The 27,085-nt window shown below is 52.1% G+C and overlaps 1 protein-coding gene across 1 annotated transcript in view; it reads right to left on the bottom strand.

Moving 5' to 3' along the window:
* The window catches only part of ITGA2 (integrin subunit alpha 2), a gene marked incomplete at both ends in the record, with an annotated part of 73,215 nt that overhangs the window by 25,878 nt on the left and 20,252 nt on the right, over window positions 1–27,085 (bottom strand). The window contains 13 exons of the mRNA XM_080679211.1: window positions 1,713–1,849; window positions 2,516–2,719; window positions 4,657–4,800; window positions 6,634–6,779; window positions 7,912–8,050; window positions 9,085–9,161; window positions 10,162–10,327; window positions 10,835–10,985; window positions 11,321–11,469; window positions 15,469–15,596; window positions 15,740–15,854; window positions 19,711–19,802; window positions 22,302–22,411. Of these exons, the coding sequence (XP_080535337.1) occupies window positions 1,713–1,849; window positions 2,516–2,719; window positions 4,657–4,800; window positions 6,634–6,779; window positions 7,912–8,050; window positions 9,085–9,161; window positions 10,162–10,327; window positions 10,835–10,985; window positions 11,321–11,469; window positions 15,469–15,596; window positions 15,740–15,854; window positions 19,711–19,802; window positions 22,302–22,411 (1,758 nt within the window). The remainder of the gene's footprint in view (window positions 1–1,712; window positions 1,850–2,515; window positions 2,720–4,656; window positions 4,801–6,633; window positions 6,780–7,911; window positions 8,051–9,084; window positions 9,162–10,161; window positions 10,328–10,834; window positions 10,986–11,320; window positions 11,470–15,468; window positions 15,597–15,739; window positions 15,855–19,710; window positions 19,803–22,301; window positions 22,412–27,085) is intronic.

Below are 27,085 nucleotides of genomic sequence, written 5' to 3'. Positions count from 1 at the left end.
GAAGATACAGAAGACATTGTCTTTCCATTCCAGGACCGGCGTCCTTTGGAAAGGTCTGTCCATAATGCATCATGCCTCTCCCAGGCCCCTGACGAGCAGTCACAGAAGGCAGCGTGGCCCCAACCCTCAGGGCCCGTACAGCCCGGGAGCAGGTTTTCTGTGAGTCTGCCTCTTGGAGAAGCTGAGCATTTCTCCCAGGAGAGAGGGCACTGATTTCAGGGATTTGGGAAACTGGTTTTTTGAAACTTGTTCTCAGGAAGTCGCCCAGAAAAGCCCGTCTCAGCACGAAGGAAAAGTGGCCCCAGCCGACTCTGGTGAAGGTCAGTAACTGACTTCATGTGTCTTGACTGTTTTGAAGAATCGATTCACCTTTCGAGGAGAAGGTCTGGCCGTCACTGACTCCACTACAGAGAGTGTCCTCGCAGAGCAGGGATATGGCCCACCAGGGAGGCTGCCCGCCAAGACGGGCATGGTCAGGTTCACTGAGGCGTAATTGCTGACTGTTTAAAAGCCAGTCACATAGTCCTAGCTGGTTTGGCTCAGTGGATACAGCGTCAGCCTGCAGACTGAAGGGTCCTGGGTTCGATTCCGGTCAAGGACACTTGCCTGGGTTGTGGGCTCAATCCCCAGTAGGGGGTGTGCAGTGATTCTCTCTCATCATTGATGTTTCTATCTCTCTCTCCCTCTCCCTTCCTCTCTGAAATCCATAAAAAAAATATATTGGGGGAAAAAAATCAGTCCTGTAGCCCAGCCGGTGTTGCTCAGTGGTTGGGTATTGACCTATGAACCAGGAGGTCATGGTTCAATTTACGGCCTAGGTACATGCCCGGGTTGCAGAATCAGTCCCCAGTGGGGGGTGTGCAGGAGGCAGCCAATCGATGATTCTCTATCATCATTGATGTTTCTGTCTCTCTCCCTCTCCCTTCCTCTCTGAAATCAATAAAAATATATTTTAAAAAATTAGTCGTATAATTATGTTATCACACCTTGTATTTTTCCAATGGTATGTTACTCTTAACTGGTTTTAACTGATTTTATTCAGTAAATATATTTTCTTATTTTTAACGTCTTAAATATGATCCTTCAGTCTTATTTTTCTACATAAAGATTTCATTAAGACAATTCATCTTGTTTTTCAAAAGCACGAGTGAGATACTGTACATAGTGTCATTAAACTCAGAAACAGCACAACATCAATATGTAGCTTTTCTGTTCCTGACGTATTTGGACATTTAAAGCACAGTTTCCAACAGAAACAAGTGAATGAATGGTTGAACTGTATCTTCTTGGGAACTCTTGATGAAATTCTCCATTTCTTTCTGGTTCCATCCCCTCACCAGCCCCATACATTTATTTTTGTCCTTGAACCGCATGGCGCTTGAATCCCTTATTGTTCCTGCTCTTCAGCTCCCACTGGTTCAACCAGGGGCCACTAAACCGACACAATGGCTTCCTGTTCATGACGAATACTTCTAAAAGGTGCCTCTTAACCACACGCAGAGCTGACTGCGGTCTGAGCGCTCGGTATGGTTACGGCATCTCATGAAGCTTCCTCCCTGGGAGCCAGCGAGGGCTCTTTGGAGACAATCTTCCAAAACACCCCGGAGACCATCTCCCTGACCTTCTGCACATCCCGCAGAGCAATCTGCCCAACCTGCTCTACGCACCGGCCCTGCGTCACTGGCTGCTCTGTGTCTGCCTCGCTCACTCACCAGAGCTGAACAACTTGGCCGAAGGCACCGACGGACACATCGGTGATGGAATCCCCGTTCAGGTCTCCAAAGCCGTCCAAGGACCTCCCGAAGTACTGGAGCCGGCTCCGGAAGGCTCCGTCGGATCCCAGGATTTTCTGAAAGGGTGTGTTTGACATGCAATTACAGGGCACAACTGGAATGGAAAAAGGCTTCTTCTACACGGCACTGTCATAGTCTCTACACAGCCTCTTCCCAGGTTGCCTTATTCTCCCCAAAACACCATTGACTTCCAATCTCATCTTATCTGATCGTTTCATCATTCTCGCAGCCACACTTTCATCAGAGAAACAGCATCAATCTTTTCCCATAAAACCACAAACCAGCACCAAGCAGTGAAGGATCGGTGGCCGGGGCAGGAGCTGATGCAAGTTCAGGTCCCAATGCCCATCCTCCCTCACATCCCCAGCTCTCTACTCCAAGCTGCCTTCCCAGAGAGGCCTCCTGGGACACCCGCATCCCTGAAAATTCATTCCCTATTTCATTAAAAATAATTCCTTATCATTTACTACTACCTGGAACACTCCATCGCATTGATCTTATTTTTCCCCTGTCCCCTCCACGAAGAGCAGAATCTTGTCTGTCCTTTCTTTGGGACATCCCGCAGGCAGGGCAGGCCTGGCACACTGTGGCAGCTCTCTAAATATTTACTGAAGGAGCGAAGAGTTCCGAGAGGAGAGGGTGGTGTGGATGGTCCCCAGGCTACGCTCCAGCCGGGCACAATGCTGCCCCTGTGAACACGTCACCTTGGACGCCAGGGTTACCTGGGAGAACTTGGTGCGGACGGTGCGCCCGTGGCCGTTGTAGATGTACACGGCCCCGGCGTTCTGATGCTCCAGAGGCGACCCAACGATCACGTCGTTGAAGCCGTCCATGTTGACGTCCGAGAGGGCGGCGATCGCGGACCCGAACCGCGCGTTCTCTACGCCCTCGGGGCCTTCCAGAAACTGGTGCCAATTCAAAATGCCCTGGAGAAGGGAAGAGGGGTGAGTAAAGCGAACCTTACAGCCTCATCATTGCAATTCACAGCCAGCGATGGCCACACCCACTTGCAAAGTGGTAAGTGGAGAGGGCTGGAAACCTAGAATTGAAAATCCTCCAGTTATGGTGAGAATTGTAAGAATTTTCGTAAGCAAGGTCATAGGAATCTGCTCATGAGGCAAGGTGGGAGGAGGTGATTCTCTTTAGCAACACAGCCTGCATGCAGGCACCCACTCCTCTGTCTCCTCTGTTCCTTCATCTTAGTAGCTTCACCTGGTTCTATACCTTTGCTTTAAACATTTTTGGTGAAAACTTATTGATATTTTGAACAAAATTAAGGTGGAGACAAATTAAAATGCAAGATCTTAATTTAGACCTTCCCGGAAAGGTTACTGAACCGTGGCGTAATTTTCATGGCGCGGAAAGTGAAAAATGAGACCCTTCATCTCCCAGCATAAAAACACGACACAGCTCCGCCCGAAGAAAAGACCGGTCCTTGTAAAAGACGCGGCTGTGTCTTCAGATTTTGAAATCAAGAATGGGGATGTTTCGTGACCTCACCGGGGAGCCACACTCCTCACCGGAAACCGGGCGGTGCTACTTGCCCCTCGTCACACTCATCTGGAAATCTGCGTGTCACCAACTTTGATAAACTATTGGAGGTCGTCTCCCCTGCAGCCCCTTCATGAGCATGCAGAAAAGCTGGCCAGCAAGAAAGTTACGAATCTGGGATCTGGCAAACCTTCAACCACGTGGCTCTGCCCTTTCCTGATTGAATGCGTTCTTCATGTGCGTTAGAATTGTCTTACTTGCTCTGTTGAAGGGCTAATTTTTGCATTAATTTAAATAAATAAGGGAGGACAAAATATCACAACAGCTAAACTATGCTAATGTCAGCATCCCTTGCCCACCCCTCCCCCTCTGTGGTCATCTGAGTTTCTATTGGCCCTGTACTTATGTGCATAGCTTTAGAGGGTTCAGCCCACCAGCTGGAAAGACGGATTTTCCATGTTGGCGTGCGCTACGTTTGATGTGCAAGGACTGGAAATTCCCGGAGTTGGAAGTATACCTAAACGTTACACTAAGCAATGGAATTTCCTGACGGCTGATGTGCAAAGCATCCAGGGTTACACGGAGGTTTCCAGGGGCCTGGTGCCATTTGCCTATTTCACTGTAAAAAGTCCACAAGACAGTGTTGAGCAGTTATTGTGATCTCTTTACAGCAGAGAAGAATAACTGGGTAAGACACGGGAAATACACAGGTGTTTGTGTGTGTTTAAGAACGATGTGCATTTACCACTTCCTGCGTAAGAGGACATCCATGAGAAGACCTCATGGAAAATGTCAGTGCACAGGAAGCGCTAGGTTAGGTTCTAGGTTAATGTGATTTTAAAAATGATAACTGAACGGTGACATCCTCCAAATAATGAAACAGAAACATATGTACATGAAAATCATCTACACTAATAAAAGAGAAATATGCAAATTGACCGTCACTTCACAACGCCCACCAGCCAATCAGGAGTGGGTATGCAAATTAACCTGACCAAGATGGCGGCGGTCCCGCCCCCAGCCGCTCCGGGCCTCTGGACAGCACACATGCAGGCGCGGAGTGGCCTGGTGGGGTGGGATGCCTGCTATGAGAAGGAGGGCGGGGGGGGGCGTGGAGGGAGCTACAGGAGTGGCGCTTTGGCTGGAGCGAAGACTGAAGGCTCTGGCCTGAGCGATGGCCTGGGTCCCGGATGCTGGAGGAAAACCAGTGCCGGCAGCCAGGGGAAGGAAGGCCTATTGCATAAATCTTCATGCAATGGGCCTCTAGTCATTCAATAATAGACTTTCTTTCATCAAATGCAAAAAGGCAGGCTACCTGTTATTAACCAATACTAATCCACATTAAACTAAGTCCGCGTCACCATGTGTGTACCTTCGTGATGGTGAACAGGTAGACTTTTCCCTCCTCTTTCTTCAGGTCGTTCATGAACATGGGCGCACCCACCAGGAGCACGTCTGTCACGCCATCCTTGTCCACATCCATGGAGCAGAGCACGCTTCCAAAATAGGAGCCGATCTGGAGCAATGAAGCAGATCACCTTAGGATTCCTGGGACGCCACGCCTCGTGTGACGCTGGTCTTTTATTTACTCATTCGACAACTAAGAGTGAGTGCTTACTACCTGTGAAGTGCTAGGGACATAAAGATGGATGACACAGCCCCTGCTCTCAGCCTGTGTCATCATCTAAAGTGCAGGGTGCCCCCCAATCACCAAGAAAACATCTTTAAAAATACAGATCCCTGAGGCCCATTTTCAGAGGTGCTGAGGCCATGCCTAGGAAGTAGCCCAGAAGACAGCATTTTTATAAACACGCCAGGTGTGTCTGCTGCTAGGGGGTAAAAGACCACACTTAGAAGGGATAAGGGTGTGTTACGGAGAAAGGGGAGGAGAGGAGAGAGGGGGAACAGATGCTGTGCTTCCATGGAAAATGTGTTGTAACGCAGGAGAGTGCCAAATATTGTGAGTGAGTGCTGGGAGCCAGGTGGCTTAGGAAGATGAGTGTTGTATAAACTGCCTCTCGAGAGCTGCCAAGGAGTTTCCAAGTGGAGAGGAGGGGAGGCCTGGGTGGTGGACGGGCCCACAGCTTGGTCTGGGACAGAGGAGGGATGGCTGGAGAGACAGGGCCCGGAGGGTCAGGGCAAGAGAACGTGAAGGGAGAGCGGCTGGAGATTTGAATGTTCATCTCACCCAACCATTGCTCAACGTGTGTCGCTGTGTACGCCTCGGAAGGATTTGGAAATAAAAAGGAACGATTCCTTTCATTGCACTTGCATTGTTTTGTTTTTCTCAAAAAGCACCCTTTTAAAAAGAAGTAGAGAGGAGGGAAAGGAAGTGACCTTGGCTGGTTTGGGTCAAGGAGCTGGAAGACCTGGGTCTTCTTTCTCCTGGGAAGCCGACAGTGGGATCAGACCGAACCCGGAGAAGGGGAGCCTGTGGGGAGTCGTTTCTCCGCCTCGGGGGACAGAACTTCCGCTGGCTGTCAGAGAGCCGTGATCTCATCTCAACTACATGCCTCCTCCGAGGTCAGAGATGCCCAGTGAGGACACGGGATCTCCTGGCTGACCTGGGTCCTGTGGGCACCCCTGGGACAGTCATGCCCATTTCTCGCCCTGGGACTGTCCCCCATCAGAGGAGAACAGGAAGGAGAGCTGCTCTCCTCCCAGCGAGTCGCAGCCACAGCAGCCACTCCTTTGTCACTATCTCTCTGAATCCTCGGCTCCCAGCAGGGTCACCTCCAAGAGGCCATTAGGTGCTGTCATCACGACCTTACCAATCTGGGAGTCAAAAATATGGAGTGGGGTCCTGCTGGCGTGGCTCAGTGTTTGAGCATCGACCTATGAACCAGGAGGTCCCAGTTCAATTCTGGTCAAGGGCACATGCCCAGGTTGTGGTCTCAATTCCCAGTGTGGGGCGTGCAGGAGGCAGCTTGTCAATGATTCTCTCTCATCATTGATGTATCTCTCTCTCTCTCCCTCTCCCTTCCTCTCTGAGATCAATAAAAAATATATATTTTTAAAAATATGGAAAAAAATATTTAAAAAATGGAGTGGGAAGTAGCCAAACAACACGGGTTCTGCAGCGCCTCCAGGACTGGGTCTGAATGACAGCTCAACCCCATGAAAGCTGTGACCTAGGAAGAGAGTCAATCTCTCAGGAACCTGTCAAAGGACCCGGCCAGTCTCAGGAATGTTGTGAAGATCTCAGGATATTCAAGTAAAGGCAGATGCCAGAGCCAGCCTGGGGGTAGGCAGTCAATAAATGGTCATTTCTACCCCCCCCTCGCCCCCACTCCCCACCCGCCCCAGCTGTCCCTGAAATTAATTTCGCCTGCTGAGCGATGGACTTTACCTGGTCGCCTCTGTGAGCCTGAATCACCGTGACATTGCCATTCTCATTCACACTGTACAGCACTACCTGGCCCGTGTAATTCGCCCGAGGGGCGCCCGCGACAAAGTGGACGCCTTTTCCAGTAGAGATGGCGGCCACCGAGTAACCTGGGAGAGAAGGAGACGATGGGAACCACGGACAGGCTGGGCCTGACGGGCTTGCGGAGCTGGGGGAGTGGCTGAGCCCTTTCTCCATCCTGAGCCTGTCACTCAGGGCTCATCTTCCTGTTTCCAAGGTGACCTGCTCATGCCCTCTGACCAGCAGCCCTGCCCTGCGTAGTAGACATCTACCCGTGAAGCTGACCCGAGACTCTGGCTGTCCCCATCCGCCTCTCATGAACCTGGCCCTCAACAGCTTCCTTCAGTGAGTCACTAGGTGGGTTTCAAAGGTCCTGTTGCCGCCCTCGCCGGCTTGGCTCGGTGGATAGAGCACTGGCCTGCGGACTGAAGGGTTCTGGGTGGCAGGCTCAATCCCCCGTGGGGGCATGCAGGAGGCAGCCGACCAATGATTCTCTCTGTTCCCTGATGTCTCTATCTTTTCCTCTCTGAAATCAATAAAAACATGTATTGTTTTAAAAAGGAAATGTTGCAGACTGGGAAGAACATGGGCATTGGAGTCAGTCCCCGCTTCGAATTCTGGATCTGCCTCTTACTGTGTTGGTCACCTTTAGGCAAACCATGCACCTCCTTGGCTCTAAAGGTACAGGGGGACCCTAAGCTTCGCTCGGGGGTTGCTGGAAGGGCTTCAATGTTCGCATCGATAGTTCACCTTTAGGCAAACCATGCACCTCCTTGACTGTAAAGGTACAGGGGGACCCTAAGCTTCGCTCGGGGGTTGCTGGAAGAGCTTCAATGGCCACGTCGACACAGAGTCGGCAGCTCAGGGACTAGCCATAGTAACTGTTCCACATTCATGGCTGCTTATTCCAGGAAACACAGGCTAAGAACTCCCATGTTATCAGACTCTCGCTGCACTGGCTCCTGGGAACTATTTCCACTTTGGAGAAATAACTGTCACAGGAGTAACAGCCACTTGGACAGCCAGGAGAGACTGGCAGGTGCAACACAGGCTTCCTCAGTAGTTATGGCGAAGGCCTGATGGGCAGGAAGCGGGCATGAACCTTGTGAGATACACAGAATGAGTAGGCGAGAGGCCCAGGACTGAATGATCCTGATTCCACATGGGCTAGTATAGGGGCAGGGCCTTCACGTGCAGCCCACGTGGGCGTGCCTGCCTCACCTAAGTAGGAGCTGTGGTTTCTGTCTTGCAGGATTTGGTCGAAGGCTTGTTTGGAGAAGATCAGGGGTCCGTTGGCCGTCTGCTGAACAACGGTCCCGCTCCAGTCATAAGCCCCTACTGCACCCAGCACGAGGACGTCCTAAAACAAGGGTAAAGGGAGGGTTAAAGCACATCACCTCTAAAGCGTGCGGGTTCAGCGTAGGCACAGCGTGGAGGTAACTGTCCCGGTTTAGGGGGGAATCTCAGCGCGATGAAGTGAGATTACAGACACGGGTTGACAGAGCTCCGAGTTGTTGGAACACACTTGTGCTGGAGGGCAAGCCTCCATGGGCTACGCTACCTCAGGCTCCATTGAGTATGACATTAGATGGATAAATCTTTCTAAGGAGCTATAATCAGGGAGCGCGCAGCCATAGTCACATTTCCACTCAAAGGCTCCCATCGGCAAATGCCCAACAGTGAGAGGGCGCCTCTCGCCTCAGGATTCATGAGCGAAGCTCACGGCTGGGTATGAGGAGCTGGGAGGTGGGGAATGATGCTGACAGAGGAAGGAGGTTGGAGCCACCGGGCGCGGCTAACACCCCCCTGACCCCATCGTGGGAAGTCCTATCCAGACCCTTCTATTTTCAGCTTTCCTCCTGACACCTTCTCAAATGTTCCTCCATCATGTCTCTCCTGTCCCGTCTACTTGAAAACAGCACAGGCACAAAAGCTGCCGTGGCTGTGACAGTGGGTCCCACATAGGGAGGTTGCCCCAGGTCAGCACGGGTGGGGGGAGGACAGAGGAGACAAGTGACTCTGTAAACTGAAGGGTCCCGGGTTCGATTCTGGTCAAGGGCACGAACCTTAGTTGCAGGCTCCTCCCCGGCCCGGGCCCTGGTCGGGGCTCATGCAGGAGGCAACCCATCGATGTGCCTCTCTCACATCGATGTCCTCTCTCTCTGTCTTCCCCTCTCTCTCCCACTCTCTAAAATCAATGGAAACATGTCCGCGGGTGAGGATGAACAACAGCAACAGAAAACCCCCGGGAAGCAGGGAGGGAAGCATGATGAGCCAGCGTGTTTTAGGTGGCAAGTCAGCGACGCCGAGAAACTCAGCACTGTGACCAGGAACGGGACGTGCGCGTGGGGTAAGCGCAGGGGCCCCGTGGCTGGGGGTATCTGATATACACACGTGTTCAGGAGAGTAATCCGCGCTGAATCCCACTTGGGACATCTGCATCTGGAAGTTATCTCCGCCTTGCACGGTGCCTGGGAAAGGACAGTGTCAGGAATTATATCACCGTCAACAATTTTAAATGAAATTTTCAATCATACACGTACACACGTGCGCATGCCCGCGTGCACACACACACAACGTTCTGATGTTCGATCAAAAATACAGGGCTGGCAGGGTGGCGAAATCACTAAAAAAGTATTCCAACAGACATGGGAATCCACACTGAATTTTTCTAATTTTAGAAGTATACATGTTTTAGTAAACAAATTCAAGAATTTCAGAAACTATATAACAGTGTAAAAAAGTAAAACTTTTACAATTACAAAAACTGTTTACCGCCCTAACCCAGTGGTTGGCAAACTCATTAGTCAACAGAGCCGCATGTGGCTCGCGAGCCGTGGTTTGCCAGCCACTGCCCTAACCGGTTTGGCTCAGTGGATAGAGCGTCAGCCTGCGGACTGAAGGGTCCCGGGTTCGATTCCGGTCAAGGGCATGTACCTCGGTTGTGGGCACATCCCCAGTGGGGGGTGTGCAGGAGGCAGCTGATCGATGTTTCTCTCTCATCGATGTTTCTAACTCTCTATCCCTCTCTCTTCCTCTCTGTTAAAAAAATCAATAAGATATATTTTTTTAAAAACAACTATTTACCGCGCAAAAAGGTAAAACTATTTACAATTTTTTAGCTATCACTGAATTGCCCTGGAAATGTTATCCGTGTTATCAAGGAGCTGAGCGTCTCCGCTTCTCCAGAATCGCTCCAGAATTAAACGTGACTAGTCTGTTATCTCCTGAACATAAAGTAACAGGGCTGCAATTCAGATTTTTAAATCATTGCTGACATCGGGACTATGTTCTCATGGTTGCTGGCCATTTGTATTTTATGTTTTAGAAACGACGTAGTCACGTCCTTTGCATCTTTTTCTCATCGTCAGGGCTCTCTTCCCACAAGGCACGCACGTCCACCCCGCAGCGCGGACGCGGTGATGGGACGGAGCATCGGCGAGGGCTGGGGGAGGCTGGGAGGAGCGCTACCTTCGATGCTGAAGATGTGCTCTCCGATGGTGCCCGCCTTCTCCAGCAGCGCGGCTTCGTCGGACACGTTGAAGAAGTACCTCTCGGTGGGGACACTGGCGATCGCTTTGATTTCTTTTATTAGGTTTTTCGTGTCGAGGGCATTTCTGTTTAAGTACCCCAGGACCTTGGGAGCAGAGGGAGAGGGGCAAAAGGTCGGAACTGTGGTGCCTCTGTCTCCCTATTCACACCCCCAGGGCCAGGCCCCCCGGAGAAGTGATCCACACCCCACACCCCCAGGACCCAGCCAGCGGGAGCAGAGACGGTGCTCAGCCGGCGGGGCTCAGTGGGTGAGCATCGACCTAGGAACCAGGAGGATCGGCTCCATTCCTGGTCGGAGCACAGGCCCGGGTCGCAGGTTCGATCCCCAGCGGGAGATTTGCAGGAGGCGGCCGATCCATGATTCTCTCGTCATGGATGTTTCTATCTCTCTCTCCCTCCCTCTCTTTCTCTCTGAAATCAATAAAAAAAAATACTTTTCTTAAAAAAAGCAAAAACGGCAAACATCTCTTTTTGTGTAAAGCGTCAGGAGCCATGAGGAGGCGGCCTTGGGCGGTGATGATGTTGAGGAGTGTTACACCCCTCCCCCCTAGCCGCCCCCCCTCCCCCCCCTGCCCCAGAAGGAATGCCTCACCGCGATGCCGAACCGCAGGATGCCGTCCTCGTTACACTGCGCGATCACGGCGCTCAGCGTGGAGCCGTCGTGCGACTCGCCATCCGTGACGACCACCATGACCTTGGTGGCGCCGGGCCGTCCGCCAGCAGCTGCCGTGTAAGCGAAGTCTCTGCGGCGGATCAAACGACAGGCTCACTACCCGTGAGGACGTTCCAATGGGCCCTGTCCTTGGACTTGCAACCCCCGTGAGCAGGACCTGGGGACTCAGCATGTCTCTGCCGTCGGGCGGAGACACAGGTAAGAGCGCGCTGCCTGTCGCTGGAGGGGAACATGACTGCGTGACCCCGGCCGGCCACGGGCGGGCCTTTCCTGCGGCTTCACCCCCGTGTTACGTGACGGAGCACGTCAACCCTCCTTCGTGGTTATTCCTGAGTCGCGTGTGAGTGCGGGTTACTGCTTCTCTCTCTTTCCTTACTCACAAGCACGACCCGTGTCGCGGCTCACCTTGCGTACTGAATGGCTTTGAACGTGTTGGTGAGGTCCCCGCCGTTCTGGACCGTATTGGCTGTCGCCGCGATCATCTCGGCCTTGGTTTTGAAGGTGTTCAGGTTGAACACCACTCGGGGGCTGTTGGCATACTGAATGAGCCCCACCTGCAGGAGGGCAGACGTTCGCAAACGCTTGTCATGAAGTTAGAAGCCATTTCTATTTGGCCAATAGAATGAAAACCCAACGTGCATTTAGATGGGGGCTGACGGCTTAAGGGGGTCATTTTCAACCTTGTTAGTAAGACCAGTTATTCTTTCTTCCAGTGAAGTGACTCCTCTGTTGGAGGGTGTACGTCAAGCACGGCAGACGCGTGGCCACATGCGGCCCCCAACAAATATTTTTGCGGCCCAGCCAGTATAACGGGATGTAAGAAACATTTTAATAAAAATTCTGTAACTTAATTTTTACAATATCCTGTTATACATCATTATTCATAACGAACTACAACGTTCGCTAATGGCTGATGACTATAATCGTGTTGCATTCATCTCCCTTATGTGCCTTGCACACAGGCGCACCATTTCTCCCCACTAATACCAGCAGCGAGTATTTTAGCAGCCGATGGCCACGTCATTAGTCTTGGACTGACTTGTTTGGTGTGCGCAACAAAATATTTCTCTTTCAGAGAACAAGAAAAATAGGTTTATTTGCATTATGCTTATTCACTTGTGCAGTTATTCAGTGTCTGGTAAGTTAATGTTCAAGAAAAAATATTCATTTTTATTAAAATGTTCTATGATTTTATGTTAACGATGACTCATTTATTTCAGCCCTTTGTCTTCAGCGTGTCTCTCTCGCAATAAACCTACGTCTCTATGAAAATGGAAGCTTTGTTTTTTTGCGGCCCACAGACACAGATCTTGTTTATCTGGCCCGGGGTCGCCTTTGAGCTTGACACGCTTGCTGTGCGCGTATAGCAACAGCACTGATCGACAAGCAAGACAGTGTGCTACTGTGTATGATGTGGTCCTCAGGAGGAATAGCCGTAAAGGTTTAAGCACTGCCCTAGAGTATTTTAATGTGGATACGTATTACAATACAGTGCATACAGAAAGACATAAGTGATATAAACCCTTTAATTCATGATGGACGCAAACATGTAAATAACTGAGCAGCTGTGGGCGGGAGAGGACAGCTCATCAACTCAGGATAATTGTCTAATGAGCAAGAAGAAGCGTTCAAGCCTGGCTGGTTTGGCTCGGCGGATAGAGCGTTGGACTGCGGACCAAAGGGTCCTGGGTTCAATTCCAGTCAAGGGCACATTGAGCCTGGGTTGCGGGCTCCATCCCCAGTGGGGGGCATGCAGGAGGCAGCCAATCAATGATTCTCTCTCATCATTGATGTTTCTATCTCTCCCTCCCTCCCCCTTCCTCTCTGAAATCAGTAAAAATATATTTAATAATAGTAAGAAGAAGAAGTGTTCGAGACAAGTGGTTACTGCTCATAGTCGATGCAGTCACTCCAGGTGTGTTATTGTGCGGGGTTTCCTCTCACCGCACTTCAGGTCTGAGACGCCACCTGCGTGTGGCCTGGGGTCTCTGGGCTTCAGAGAAACGCCCTTTGAGAGTCTGATCTGAGAGCTGAGACAGAACAAGTTCTCAGCGGACGTCACCCTCATCCTTTAGCTCCAGGGAGGGGAACGTCCGGCCCACGTGCCTGCATGTGGTCTGGCCCAGCCAAGGCCTTGGGGGTGAGTTAATGAAATGTTTGGCGGGCTAATTTTTAAGTTGATAATCTTGTATGGCCCCAGAACGACGTTATAAACACCCAGATGGCCCTTGGCAGAAAGAAGGTTCCCCACGCTTGCTTTAGGTCAAGAGGCTCAAGCACTGCTTTTCACTTCTTTTTCTGTCCTTGTTCTCGGCACCAAAATCACCCTGGATGCCTGGGGCTCCCAGAGCAGGAAGTGGAGTGAGAGGCCGCTGGCCCAAGGGCTCTGAGACACTGTCGTGTGTCAGGAAGGTGAAGGGGCGGGGCCTGGATGGCTCAGTTCCATCAGCACTTTCACCAGGTGGAGAAAATACATCACCTGACAGAGAGGGAAGGACCCAAAATAACGGGGAGTCTTATATGGGAAGACAGGACACGGCCCTGAACTTCTGGGTGAGAAAGGGGAGAGCTGAGTAGGAGATGTGAGGAGATGCGGTATAACAAGACTTCGAAGACTCTAGGAGCTGGCCCCAGTGACAGCGGTCCATGGACGGCAACAACCAGAACGACCCCCGCGTGGCAGAGCTAACAGAGAGGAAAGAAAAATCCCCAGAACTTTAAAAATAAGTCCATTCCCTTTTACAGAAGCAGGAAGCTTTGCTCCCGAGTTCGGTTGCCTGTCCCCAGAAGACGGAAAAGCAAATTCAAGACTCCTTACAGCAGCGGTCGCCAGTCCCTCGGAACGCACGGGCCACCAGGGTCCGCAGACCGCCGGTTGGTGACCGCTGCCTTAAAGCACGGAGAGCTACACCAAGTTAGTGCAGAGGCCTGTCCTGTGTAGGAAGGAGGGGAGGCTAGATAAAAGACCAGATGAGGACAGTGGCTTTGTAATACAGCTTGAAATCTGGTATTGAGATCCCTCCTACTTTATTCTTCTTTCTCAGGATTGCTGTGGCTATTTGGGGTCTTTTTTTATTCCAGATGAATTTTTGGAGAGATCTTTCCAGGTCTGTGAAATATGCCATTGGTATTTTAATGGGGAGGGCATTGAATCTATAGATTGCTTTAGGTAGTATGGACATTTTAATGATGTTGATTCTACCAATCCATGAACATGGTATATTCTTCCATCTGTTTACATCTTCCTCTATCTCTTTTTTCAGTGTCCTGTAGTTTTCCGTGTATAGGTCTTTTACCTCCTTAGTTAAGTTTATTCCTAAGTATCTTAATTTTTTTTGGTGCGATGGTAAATGGGATTGCTTTTTTAGTCTCTCTTTCTGTAAGTTCACTATTGGTGTATAGAAACGCCATAGATTTCTTGGCGTTAATTTTGTATCCTGCTACATTGCCGAATTCATTTATTAAGTCTGTTAGTTTTTTGATGGAGTCTTTTGGGTTTTTTAATCCCACTCCTAGGAATATATCCTAAGAAACTAGAAACACCAATCAGAAAGGATATATGCACCCCTATGTTCATAGCAGCACAATTTACAAGAGCTAAGATTTGGAAACAGCCTAGGTGCCCGTCAGCAGATGAGTGGATCAGAAAACTATGGTACATCTACACAATGGAATACTACGCTGCCATAAAAAAGAAGGCATTCTTACTATTTGTAGCAACCTGGATGGAATTGGAGAACATTATGCTAAGTGAAATAAGCCAGTCAATGAAAGAAAAATACCACATGATCTCACTCATTTGTGGATAATAAAAAACATTATAAACTGATGAACAAAAAGATAGATACAGAGGCAGTAAAGCATCAAATAGATTGTCAAATTACAGCAGGAAGGTTAGGGAGAGGTGGGGGAAATAAGAGATCAACCGAAGGACTTATATGCATGCATATAAGAGTAACCAACGGATGCAAAACATTGGGGGGTGAGGGCATGTATGGGAGTGGGGTGGGGGGGCAATGGTAAGATATGTACACATATAATACCTTAATAAAAAATAAATAAATAAATAAATAAAAAAGACCAGATGAAACATAATAAAAGACTATAAAATAATATAAAGTGGAATTATGCTGTCTACAGACTTATTTATAAAAATCCCAGAATTCAAAAATAACTGTTTAGCAGCAAGGAGTAAAAAATAGAAAGTCATTATCAGTCCAAGTAGGTGTGAATAAAATATACGTATATGATTTTAAGATATATTAATAAATTTATGAGTTAGAGGATGGAAAAAGTAAGAACTGAAGAGGATTAAAATGCTAGACCCATGCCTGACGCTGTGTCAGAAACAGAATCCCAGCTCAAAGACCAGCAGCGGGCAAAGCGATGCGCAGAGTAAGTCAAGGCAGCACAAGCTGCATTTCACCCTCAAGGTCAGCATGGAACGCAGTCAACTGGGGATCTGGCAAATGCGAAGGTGAAGACTTCACACCTAACACTATTTTCTCAACAAGAAAGCTGCGGGTTAACGTATGTGTTACTGACGTCCGTACCTGTGTCTTCGAGGGGCCTATATCCAGGCCTTGCACAAATTTTTCCAGAAAGTTCTTTACCGCCACCCAGGGGTAGATACTGTTGGATTCATCGCACACAACCACCACGTCTATGAAGGAAGTGCAGGCTACACAGGGGAAGAGGAGAAACAAATTTCTAAAGTCACTAAAAATGAAGCGGTAACCTAGGACGGAGGGGTTGGGAGTGCTGACACCTGTCCCTGCCTTTAACGCACAGCACTGCCCGACCCGCTGCGCATGGTTCACTTACTCTGCACCGCTGGCGAGAAGCTGCCCAGGAGCTGGAAGTCGGGGCTGACGTTGGAACAAACCCCGGTCGTGTAATACTGGCTCCCGCACTGCTGAGCCCACAGCGGGCCGCATGTCTGAAACAACGAGAACAGTGACAGAACGTGGAACCCATCAGACCTCCACCTCTCCATCCGTGAGACCCAAGCCCGTCTCTGTTCCTCTGGGGGTTGAGGGTAGGGACTGGAAGGAGGGAGAGAACATGGGAGATATCTGTGATACTATCAACAATAAGGAACATATTTTAGAAAATGCCTGAGTACAGGGCGAAGGGCAGACAGGAGGGAGGGAGCGGCAGGGAGGAGCTGTGCCCAAGGGCAGGCTTTGGGAGCAGGGGCCCTGGCACCCATCAAGGTCACCCACCAAACCAGAGGAAAGGGGTGCTTCCATCCCAGGGGACACCCAGGAGGAACATGAGCACAAAGCTTCATGTGCAAAGTAAAGGCGACCATGGCGCCTGCTTGAAGGTCGTTGTGAAGGTTACACGGGTCTGTAGGAATGAAACACCCAGAACAGCGCTGGGCAAGCAGCACGTGGGGAGCTGTCAGCAGCATCCTACGTGGTCTTTCCCGAACGCGGGCTTCTCCTGCCCCTCCGTGTGGAGTATCAGCAGAAACCACAAACCCACATCCCCTAGGGCCCCGCAGGGAACTGGAGGAGAGCTCGGGCCGGGGGCAGAGGCCAAGGTGTGTGAGGAGGTCACCCCGCACACGCAGGTGCAGGACACCCCATAAACCCACATCCCCTAGGGCCCCGCAGGGAACTGGAGGAGAGCTCGGGCCGGGGGCAGAGGCCAAGGTGTGTGAGGAGGTCACCCCGCACATGCAGGTGCAGGACACCCCGGCTCTGCCCAGGGACAGCCAGGCCACCCACATTCTCAAGGAGAGTCAGAGAGGATGAATTTCATGTGAAAATCCACAGTTTTAAAAACCCTCTGCTAAACAACCGCAGACGAGGTTCATGGGCTGCCGTGTTCAGTTCTCGGAGGACGTCGGGGCCCATGTCCACTCCCCCAAACCTGCGGTCACCAGGCTGGCTGGGCCTTCGTGCCCACACCCCGGGCTCCACCCTGAGTCCCCCCATCAGCCCAACCCCCAACCTCCCGCCAGCCAGCCCTGCGTGCCAGGACCTCCCGAGTCAGTCACACGGGAAATGCTCGCTCAGATATTATGGAAATCGTTAGATGGGAAAGGAAAACAGCGGGGAAGGGACGTCCAGTCAAGATCTTACTAAAGAGGCTACAAAGCTCACCACGAAGCTGTGGACCAATCATTAAAACTGAACCGAAAAGTGTGGTCTGGCAAAAAGCCAGCCTATATAATAAAGAGGTAATATGCAAATTGACCATCGCTCCAACACACAAGATGGCCGCCCCCATGTGGTCAAAGATGGCCGCCACAAGATGGCTGGCAGGGGAGGGCAGTTGTGGGCGATCAGGCCAGCAGGGGAGGGCAGTTGGGAGGGACCAGGCCTGTAAGGGAGGGCAGTTGGGGGCGATCAAACCTTCAGGAGAGGGCAGTTGGGGGGACCAGGCCTGCAGGGGAGGGCAGTAAGGGAGGGACCAGGCTGGCAGGGGAGGGCAGTTAGGGGTGACCAGGCTGGCAGGGGAGGGCAGTTAGAGGCAACCAGGCTGGCCAGAGAGAGCAGTTAGGGGCATTTGGGCTGGCAGGGGAGGGAAGTTAGGGGCATTTGGGCTGGCAGGGGAGGACAGTTAGGGGCAACCAGGCCTGCAGGGGAGGACAGTTAGAGGCAATAGGGCTGGCAGTGGAGCAATTAGGTGTCGATCAGGCTGGCAGGGGAGTGGTTAGGGGGTGATCAGTCCTGGATTGTGAGAGGGATCCAAGATTGGAGAGGTTGCAGGCTGGGCTGAGGGACACACACACACACACACACACACACACACCCTCCCTGTGCACAAATTTCGTGCATCGGGCCTCTAGTTGGAAGAATAAAAGGAAATTCATTTGACCCAGTTTAATTGTTGGGAGTGGGCAGCAGCTGTGGTTATTTTTCATGCCCAGAGAACAAGGTTGGTTTTCCCTATAAAACGGGTTCTTTTGCCAATTACAGGAAAAATCATAATAGATACCTTAGGTAATTTACTAAATAACAGATACCAATCATTAATTCCTAGATCCCCATCCCCAAGTTGGATTTTTCTAATCATCTTGAAAAATAATAACTCATGAAGTATCCAAAAAAAATTTAAAGCAAAGGAAAATAGCACTAAGAAGTTGAAATTCAAATGTGCCAATTGTCAATGCCAGAACTATTCCTGCTTTAAGCCCAGAATTTAAGAAGGCTCAAAAAAAAATGTGATGATTGTCCGTCTTTTCCACATAAGTCCTGAGAGTATCTTAAATTTTTGATCTCTTATGTATGTAAAGAAAACTGGCTTTTTTTCCTTCTTTTTTTCTCTCTCCCACACACCCCTCTCTCTCTTCTTCCCTCCCTGCCTCCCTTCCTCCCTCCCTCCCTCCCTCTCTTGACACATGGCTAAATGAATCTCTCAAATTCTCTTGCAACTTCATTTTACTCCATCTGAAGTTACAGGTTAAACACTTTTGAAGCACAGTCCACAATCCCCATGTCTCAGTGTATTTCTCTTTCTGAATTTATTCAACTTTAAAAACAAAGAAGCAAAAAAAAAAAAAAAAGTGAAGGCGATCGATGATAAGGACTTTAAGGTATCAGAAAGCATGGCGATCCATTGCAACATTCATCCACGCATTGATGCAACACAGTATAAGCCCGTGGTCGGCAAACTGCGGCTCGCGAGCCACATGCGGCTCTTTGGCCCCTTGAGTGTGGCTCTTCCACAAAATACCACGGCCTGGGCGAGTCTATGTTGAAGAAGTGGCGTTAGAAGAAGTTTAAGTTTAAAAAATTTGGCTCTCAAAAGAAATTTCCATCGTTGTCCTGTTGATATTTGTCTCTGTGGACTAATGAGTTTGCCGACCACTGGTCTAAGCAAAACTTGATTCCCTTAGGGGTACCAAGTCTGTCTGGATACTAACGTCTACTGGTGAAAGTAGAATGCCACTGCTCAAATCGATTCACTTTTCAGAAGAAGCCAGTGGTACACTTAGGCTTGTGGGTTAGCATGTCATAGGTAAGACTAATGTACAGGTGAGCTCTCTGAGACTCTTCTAAGATGACACTGCAACGCGGATACACCTGTAAGGGCTGGTGCGGACGTGAAATGAAACCGCGTTTTTATTGGCCTTTCGGCTCTTCCTGTGTGGTGCAATGGTTTCCATCTTTTATATAGCCCCATCGTTTCACCCATCTCCCATGTTATTTCTTGGCTTAGCTCTGAGCCGAGAAATTCTTCCCTCTCTCAGAAAGCCCCACTTTCTGTACGTGTCTCCGGCAGCTCTCACGTCATGCACAGTGTGCTTGGACATGCACGTCATGAACAGTCAGGGGCCCAGCGCCTGGTGAATGAAGCAAGGCCTCCTCTCTGGCTGCGGTGTCTTCTCACGGCGACCCGGGAAGTAATGCGAGGAAACACGACGGGAAATCAGAAGCGAGACCGGGCCGCCTTCCCTGGCCCCAGATTAGCGAGGTCAGAGGGAATGAAACACAGGAGTGCGTTCCAGCTGAGACCTCCTTCCGGGATCAGCAGCTCCTGCCTGGCATCCCGCAGGGAGGAGCCCCGGGTTCTGCTCTTATCAACGAGACCAGGCGCCCAGGCCAGGGGCACAGGATCCGGCTCCTCTCGCTCCCCCTTTCCAGAATATTCTGGGCCATGGTTGTGCCGAGGATCTTAAGAAGCCTGTGCATCAACAGGAAGCTCCTTGGGGGGAGAGCCACACAGCGTGACTCTGACAGCGAGCCCCCAGGTCTGCTTCCCGGGAGGGGTGGGGAGCACTGACCATGCACCCGGGGAGGCTGGGGGTGGAGGATGGGGTGTGGGGAGGGAACACTCACGAGAAACCCTCCGGTGCCCGCGTTCCTGCTGAGTGTCAGGCCAAGGCTCATGTTGCTCTTTATCTCCGTCACGTTGGGGACGCTCACGGAAGCTTCAGAGGGAAGGGGAAAGCGTGGTTACATTGGCTGCGTTTCCGTGACGCTGTCAGACAACCGATTGAGCGCAGTGTCACTGTCGCGTGCCATCTGTGTGACGGGCACGGGGCGTGAGCGGCCTCAGCGGCGGCGGCTCATCACCTGCGGGCTGCAGAGTGAGCTGTCGGGGGGCGGGGGGAGGGGGGGCGGCCTGGAGGTGGCGGACCTGAGCGGCCTTTCCATTTAACAGTTTGAAAGCGGGCGCTGGCCAAGCAAACACAGCGGAGGCCGCCTTCGGTCTCCAGTTCGCCATCCCTGCTCTTCCCAGGACCACGAACACCCTACCGCGTGCTTCTTCTGCACCAGAAAGAAACTACCCTCGAGCAGGGGTCGGCAAACTGCGGCTCGCGAGCCACGGTTTGCCGCTCCGTTGATGAATGAGTTTGCCGACCACTGACCTAGAGCATCGTGAAGAATGACCATATGGCCCGGCCGGCATGGCTCAGGGGGTGAGCATCAGCCTAGGAACCAGGAGGTCAGGGTTCGATTCCCGGTCAGGGCACAGGCCCGGGTTGCAGGCTCCATCCCCAGGGTGGGGTGAGCAGGAGGAAGCCCATCCATGACTCTCTCTCTCTCTCTCTCTCTCTCTCTCTCTCTCTCTCTCTCTTCCTCTCTGAAATCATTAAACATCTCTATTTTTTAAAAAGAATGCCATACCGTCGAATCTGGCTTTAAGCAACAGTGAGCTGACTTTAGGAGGAGGGGCCGAGACTAGCCGGTCACCTAAGTCTCTCCAGACGTCACACCTGAAGTGCCAGCGCAGCCTCTCGGGGGCTACCGGAGGCCCTGCAGGCACTCTTTCCTGGTTTCTCAGAGGAGGGAGTCAGTGCCCAGGGGCCAGGGAGGACTCCCCCCGCTCCACTCTGCCCTTGACTGACAGTCCCTGCCCCTGACCGCCTCCCTCCACTCTCCCCATGAACAGGACTGTCTCCTGCGGGCCAGAAAGTCTCTTTTTCCCTAATCCTGCTCGCCACGCACCTCTGGAAATGGAGTCCCCTTTCTCTCCCTGACCCCGCTCACCGCACACGCGCTCCTGAGTCTTGGTAACCTGCACCCTCCCTTCAGCGCTGCTGGGGTTATGCTCCAGCCAAGGAAGTCTCAAAATAGGGTGACGTGGCTCCCCAGAGAGAAACAGTAGAGCTTCTGTGCGTTTGGCTTTATTTTTTAATTTGTTGTTTTTATTTAGGAAGACGATACGTCAGTACATGTGTATAACTTTTTAAAAATAAAATGTAGACGTTAGGGGTGAGTGTGTGAAAGCTAGAGGGAATATGAAACCTGGGGCTGATAGAATAAAACTTCCGAGCACTCACCCCCGGGATATGTTTCTATTTTTAGAAATTTTACATTTACACGTATCTGCAGCTGCGGGGGGTAGGGGGTGTGGCAGGTGTCTAGAGAGCACAGATCTAGATGGCCCCCCTCCACCCCAGCCAAGGTCCCTATTGGCACTCACCCCATTTCACTGAAAACAGGGTTACTGAGCGCCTGCTAGTCCAGAAAGGGTGCGGGGAGACAGAGATGGGTCAGAAACAGCCGCCCTCGTCTCTAAGCCTTCGCCACTGGTTTGAATCGCTCCCTTCCCTCGATTTCCACAGCACTGTTTCCCTAATCCACACCTTCTTCTTTAAAATGTGTTTTCATGGATTTCAGAGAGGAAGGGAGAGGGAGGGAGAGACAGAAACATCAATGGTGAGAGGGAATTGTGGATCGGCTGCCTCCCGCACGCCCCACACGGGGGATCGAGCCCGCACCTGGAGCCTGTGCCCTGACCGGGAACCAAACCGGCGACCTCCTGGGTCGTGGGGAGATGCTCAAGTACTGAGCCACGCCTTGGTTCCTCGGGGCTCCGTGACCCCTCGGAGCTGGCTCTTTGGACTGATGACGATGAAGGGATTGAGCAACGTGTGACTTGCCTCGGGAAGTGCTGGGCGGAAGCATGACTCATTCAGGCTTCCAGGAACTTTTAGGAACTCCGTGCGTTAGTAGAAAGCATCTGAGATACTTCCCACAGCCATTCCAACCGTCCCAGACCATCCCCAGTCGCGGATGTTTTTATTAGGATGGAGTCATTCAGACGCAGCACCCCGGAAGTCAGCCTTAGGACTGACATCTCTATACTTCACGGGGTGTATTTTGGGAAGAGAGAGGGGTTTGGGCAGCCTTAGATTTCTGTAAATTATCAGAAAAATGCTCCTGGGCGTGGGTGGGATCTGGATCCCGTCTGGGGGCGGCTGGTCCAGGGGACAGCCCATTCCCACGCGTCTCAGTCAACCAGGTCTTCACTCCGTTGGAAATTGGCTACAGTTGGGCCAGTACACCCGAGAAGAGGAAGGCCGGGAAGCTGTCGGCAGCTCTTAAGACAGAAGCATGACTGGTGTTCTTGTCCACCGCGTGTGGAACAGAGCAGGCTCTGCCCGCTTTTTGTGAGAACCGCGCTGCCACCCACAGCTCACCTTGCAAACCGAGCTTCTCACACGCGGCCGTGGGCAGGTGGAGCGGACAGGTGTACACGTCTCCCATGCGGTTGTCCGGAAAGCCACTCCAGGGCGAGCCGACCAGCAGCCTGCAAGCGGGAATTCTCTCCGTTAGCGACGGAATGTCAGCGGACGCGTCTCACACAGAAAACCGGCCGCAGCGCAGTGGGGAAATGCCCCGATGTCCGTTTTCCACAAGTGACTCGTCCTATTTGTTCAGCTATCAGACGGCCTGCTCCCTTCCTCTCTGCTGCTCAGAGTGCCCAGGGGGGCCTGTGAGGCGGCTGCCTGGCCCCCGCACCCTGGGAGCTGAGCTGAGCAGAGCTGAGCAGCGGGCACATAACGCAAGCCGCAGTGTCAGCCACATGTTTAATCTTCTAGCGGCCACATGAATAAAACAAAGAGCCACATGTGAAATTAACTTCGGCATCACATTTACTTAGCTCAGTGTATGAAAACGAGCACGCCATCGGAATGAACATCACCCATGAGCTACCTGACATTCTAGCTTTCCCACAGAGAGTCTTGGACAGTCACTGTGTACTTCCTCCTTGGAGCACATGTCAATACGGACACGGACCATTTCCAGCGCTGGTAGCCACGGGCGGCGTGGCCATCCCCTTGGGCAGCCCACCTCTAAAGAAGGAAGGGGTGCCCGGCCCGTGTGGCTCCGTGGTTGAGCATCGACCAATGAACCAGGAGGTCAAGGTTCGATTCCCGGTCAAGGCGCAGGCCCGGGTTGCGGACTCAATCCCTAGTGTGGGGCGTGCAGGAGGCAGCCCATCTATGATTCGCTGTCATCGTGGATGTCTCTCTCCCTTTCCCTTCCTCTCTGAAATCAATAAAAATATTTTTTTTAAAAAAAAAAAAAAAAAAAAAGAAGGAAGTGTGCCGAAACCGGTTTGGCTCAGTGGATAGAGCGTCAGCCTGTGGACTGAAAGGTCCCAGGTTCGATTCCGGTCGAGGGCATGTACCTTGGTTGCGGGCACGTCCCCAGTGGGGGGTGTGCAGGAAGCAGCTGATCGATGTTTCTCTCTCATCGATGTTTCTAACTCTCTATCCCTCTCCCTTCCTCTCTGTAAAAAAATCAATAAAATATATTTAAAAAAAAAAGAAAGAAGTGGTATTAAAACCAAAGCAAAAACTCACATTTGTTGAGCACCCCCTATGCCCTAACTTGCATGTTAAGCGGGGGCAGAGGCAGACCTCAAGGGCGTTCTGTGTGTTGTTCGTACAGGGGGGTCTTTGGCCAAGACTGCAGAGCAGGTCTGTTCACAGCCAGAAGCAGGACGTGGAGGTCAGGGGCTGGGCTCACCGGCCCCCGGGTCCCCCGGGTTAGTTTCACTTTCCCTGCAGCTTCTCCACTAGAGACTAGGTTTCCCTGCAGAGCCCTCACCTCACCCAACATTTCTCACCACGCAGAACGGACAGAAGAGTCTAGCGATCGTCTAATTAAAAATACATATCTTTTACTGATGTCAGAGAGGAAGGGAGAGGGAGAGGGAGAGAGAAACATCCATGATGAGAGCGAATCACTGACCGGCTGCCTCCTGCACGCCCCCCACTGGGGATCAAGTCCACAACCCGGGCCTGTGCCCTGACCGAATAGAAGTGTGACCTCCTGGTTCACAGGCCCGCGCTCCACCACTGAGCCACCCGGCCGGGCTCAGCAGTAGGTTTTAGAAACCAGAGCAGCAGGCTAATGACTCAGCAACGTCCTGCTACTAGAGAGGAGTATTTGATCCCACTTTTTCCTTGGCCTAAGTCAGAAAGAATCGGCTGATCTGTCTATGAAACTTAAACCCTTTCCTAAGCCATTGGTATAAACATTTTATCATTATCCATGAAACAGCACGTGCCCCCGGCGAAGTGTCACAGTGGCTTAAAAAGAGCCCCAGGCACACATCTGTTTCCTTAATCCAGTAAAACCGTGTAAAATACGTGCCAACTACAGCAATAATACAAACGCATGACAAGATATGGGCAAGTCCCCTCTGGAACAAATACTAGGCTGGCCGGAGCGTGGAGAGGCAGCCGGCATTCCTAGCAGAGGGGACCAGGACAGGCCTGGGAACAGGAAATCACGGAGCCTGTGAGAGACTGCTAATGGGTCCGTGGCAAGTCTCCCCCCTCACTGGGCGGATAGAATTATCCTGGAGGGAATCGCGACATTCCTAAGTCCACGGACAGGAAGAGGAGGGCGGCTGGTGTAGTTACCCCGGGATTTCATGTGCCAACTGGAGAGGAGGAGGCAGGCTCGGAGAGGGTGGGACGGGGTCGGGACAGGATAAGCGAGTGGGGGGACCCTGCGGGGCGTGGCCGAGCCTCTGCAGGGAGCTGGCCCTCCTCCAGGCCTGCCCAAAATAGCACTCACCGGCCCATTCCCTTGTGGCAAAACAGTGATTACGGAGAGCTCCAAAACAGAGCGGTTCGCCCACCCCCTGGGAGCCGAAATTCCCTGTCAGGTTGGTAAACAGCGTTTAAGGTGGTCGAGGATGTTTCACACCCAGCCTTCCCTTGGTTTGGAGTCTCTAAACCCCCCAGGGTCCCCTCAGTGCTGGCGAGTTCACAGGGATGATGACAGAGGTACTTAAAATAGGCCCGAGCGTGTCCCCTTAGAGTCGGCAAATGCTGATTGCGACCCCGGGGGCTGACACAGTTCACAGCTCCGGGGGTACTGTTCCCCCATGAACGGTGTGCCCTGGCTGTGTCCGCCCGGGAGGGTGCACGGGGGGCCGACCCTACTGTGGCCAGACTTGATTCAGCCACTGGGAGACCTGGGTGAATAAGTCAGTCAACACTTCCTGGCCACGCCCGGCTGGTGTTGCTCAGTGGTTGAGCATGTTCCCGGGAATCAGGAGGTCAGGGCACCTGCCCGGGTTGTGGGCTCGATCCCCAGTGTGGGGCCTACGGGAGGCAGCCGGTCGATGATTCTCTCTCATCATTGATGTTTCTCTCTCTCTTTCCCTCTCCCTAACTCTCTGAAATCAATAGAAATATATTTTTAAAAATGTAGGTGCATTTAAAACATTTTATCTCTATTTACACTCATCTACCCCCGACTTGTTCTTTACGTGCTAGCTGTGTCCGCTTAGGGAAACTCCTGAGCCTGTGTCTGCGTCCCCCCGTTTGTAAGGGGGCGATGGGTGCCCAAAGCTCTCAGAAGCATCATGAGTATTCTGCGTCTGGAGAAGAAAGAATACCCGTGAATGCCAGGCAATGTGATGCCAACATCCTATTTGCCAGTCTGCTCTAGAGCGGAATGCTTCCTCGTTAGTATTTATCTAAAATCTGCTGCAGACAGTCCATTATGTTGACAACACACACAAAGCGTAGTCACGTGTCCCCTTAATTCTAAGTTAAAACCGTGATGTGAGCTCACACAGAGATGGGTGTTTGGGGCCGGGACACAAGTTCATTCTCGTCGCCTTTTCCGCAGGAGCGTCTGGGGAACAAGGGACTATTCCTGCGGCTGGAAATAGCCGGCTTGCCAGGCAGGCCCCGTCCAGAGCGGCTGCACCGGGCTCAGGTCGCTGAGGCATAGCATGAGCTCAGCCTGTTCTGGGGGAGGCCTCGGGGAAGACAAACAGGCCAGGGTGTCTCCCCTGAGCTCCCAGGAAGCGACCTGACCCCCCCTCCCCGCCCCTGTGCATTGTGTGCGATAAGGATTGCGTCACTGCCCTTGAACTTCCGAGCGAGCGCGCAGGCCACAGGTTCACAGGGGATGGCGCTCAGGGCTCTGCTCGGGGTCACCTGCCCTGGCAGTGCCGACTGGACTCGCGTTTGGAAAGTTCCCTCTGGCTCCAGGGAGGAGAGGGAGGAGGTGCTGAGAACTGCTGGGCAGCCCCCAAGAGGCCCTGGGGAGAAGTGGGCTGCGGGCACGGGTGTCTGGGGGGAGGGCCGACAGGACTGGCCCTGGATGAGACATGGGGAGGGGAGAAGAGAGAGGGGTCAGGGACTTGGGGCCTGGGCGGCTGGTGCAGGAACCAGCTGCTCCTTGCAGCTCAGTGCGCTGTGTGTCTATCTGTCAGGCACTCGAGAGAGAGGTGTGGGACAGGCATCTGCAGTTCAGGACAGAGCAGGGATGGAGCTGTAACATCGGCGCCAGCAAGTGTGTCTCTACGTTCCAAGGTCAAACTGCACCAACCACAACATCTTTATGTCTTTGCAGCTTCCTACGGTTTATGGTTCTCAAAGCATAAGTAGATACTTGTTAGAGATATTCTCTCTCTCTCTCTTTCTCTCTCTCCCCCCCCCCCAAATGATGACAGTAATTGCTCTCATTGGCTCTGGTGTCCAACCAGACTGTTCTGACCCTTCAGGCGGCTGGCAGACTCTCTGCCACCACATTCCTTCCCGAGGCCCCTGGCATCAGGGACTGCTCTTCCGCAGCCTCTTCACCTCCACCCGAGACCTAGCTCACGATTCGGCTCCTCCACGGCCCTTCAGAGACACACTGCCCTCCCCAGGGACGGCTTCATCTCGTCCCCCGTCACAGACAGCCATGCTCCAAACTGTGAACACTTTGGGTGCTAAATGTTCCTCTGAATCCTCTTCTGGAGCATCCACCAGAAGCTCACCCAGGAAAGGTGATGAATTATAGCTGTGATGCGACCAGCCCACAGCAGCCCCTTTAATCACTGCAAAGACCCTGGCTGGGAAGCTCCAGGCGAGTCCTCCAGGGCCCCAGCGGGTGAGGGTCTGTGCAGGACTCCTGTCCACCAGGGGGCAGCAGCTCCGGCCGGAGTGGACCCACCGCTCTT

Source organism: Plecotus auritus (assembly GCF_963455305.1).
Source record: "Plecotus auritus genome assembly, chromosome: 7".
NCBI lineage: Eukaryota > Metazoa > Chordata > Mammalia > Chiroptera > Vespertilionidae > Plecotus > Plecotus auritus.
The sequence above is the reverse complement of the archived record's forward strand: the minus strand, read 5'-3'. Positions and strand labels throughout refer to the sequence as shown.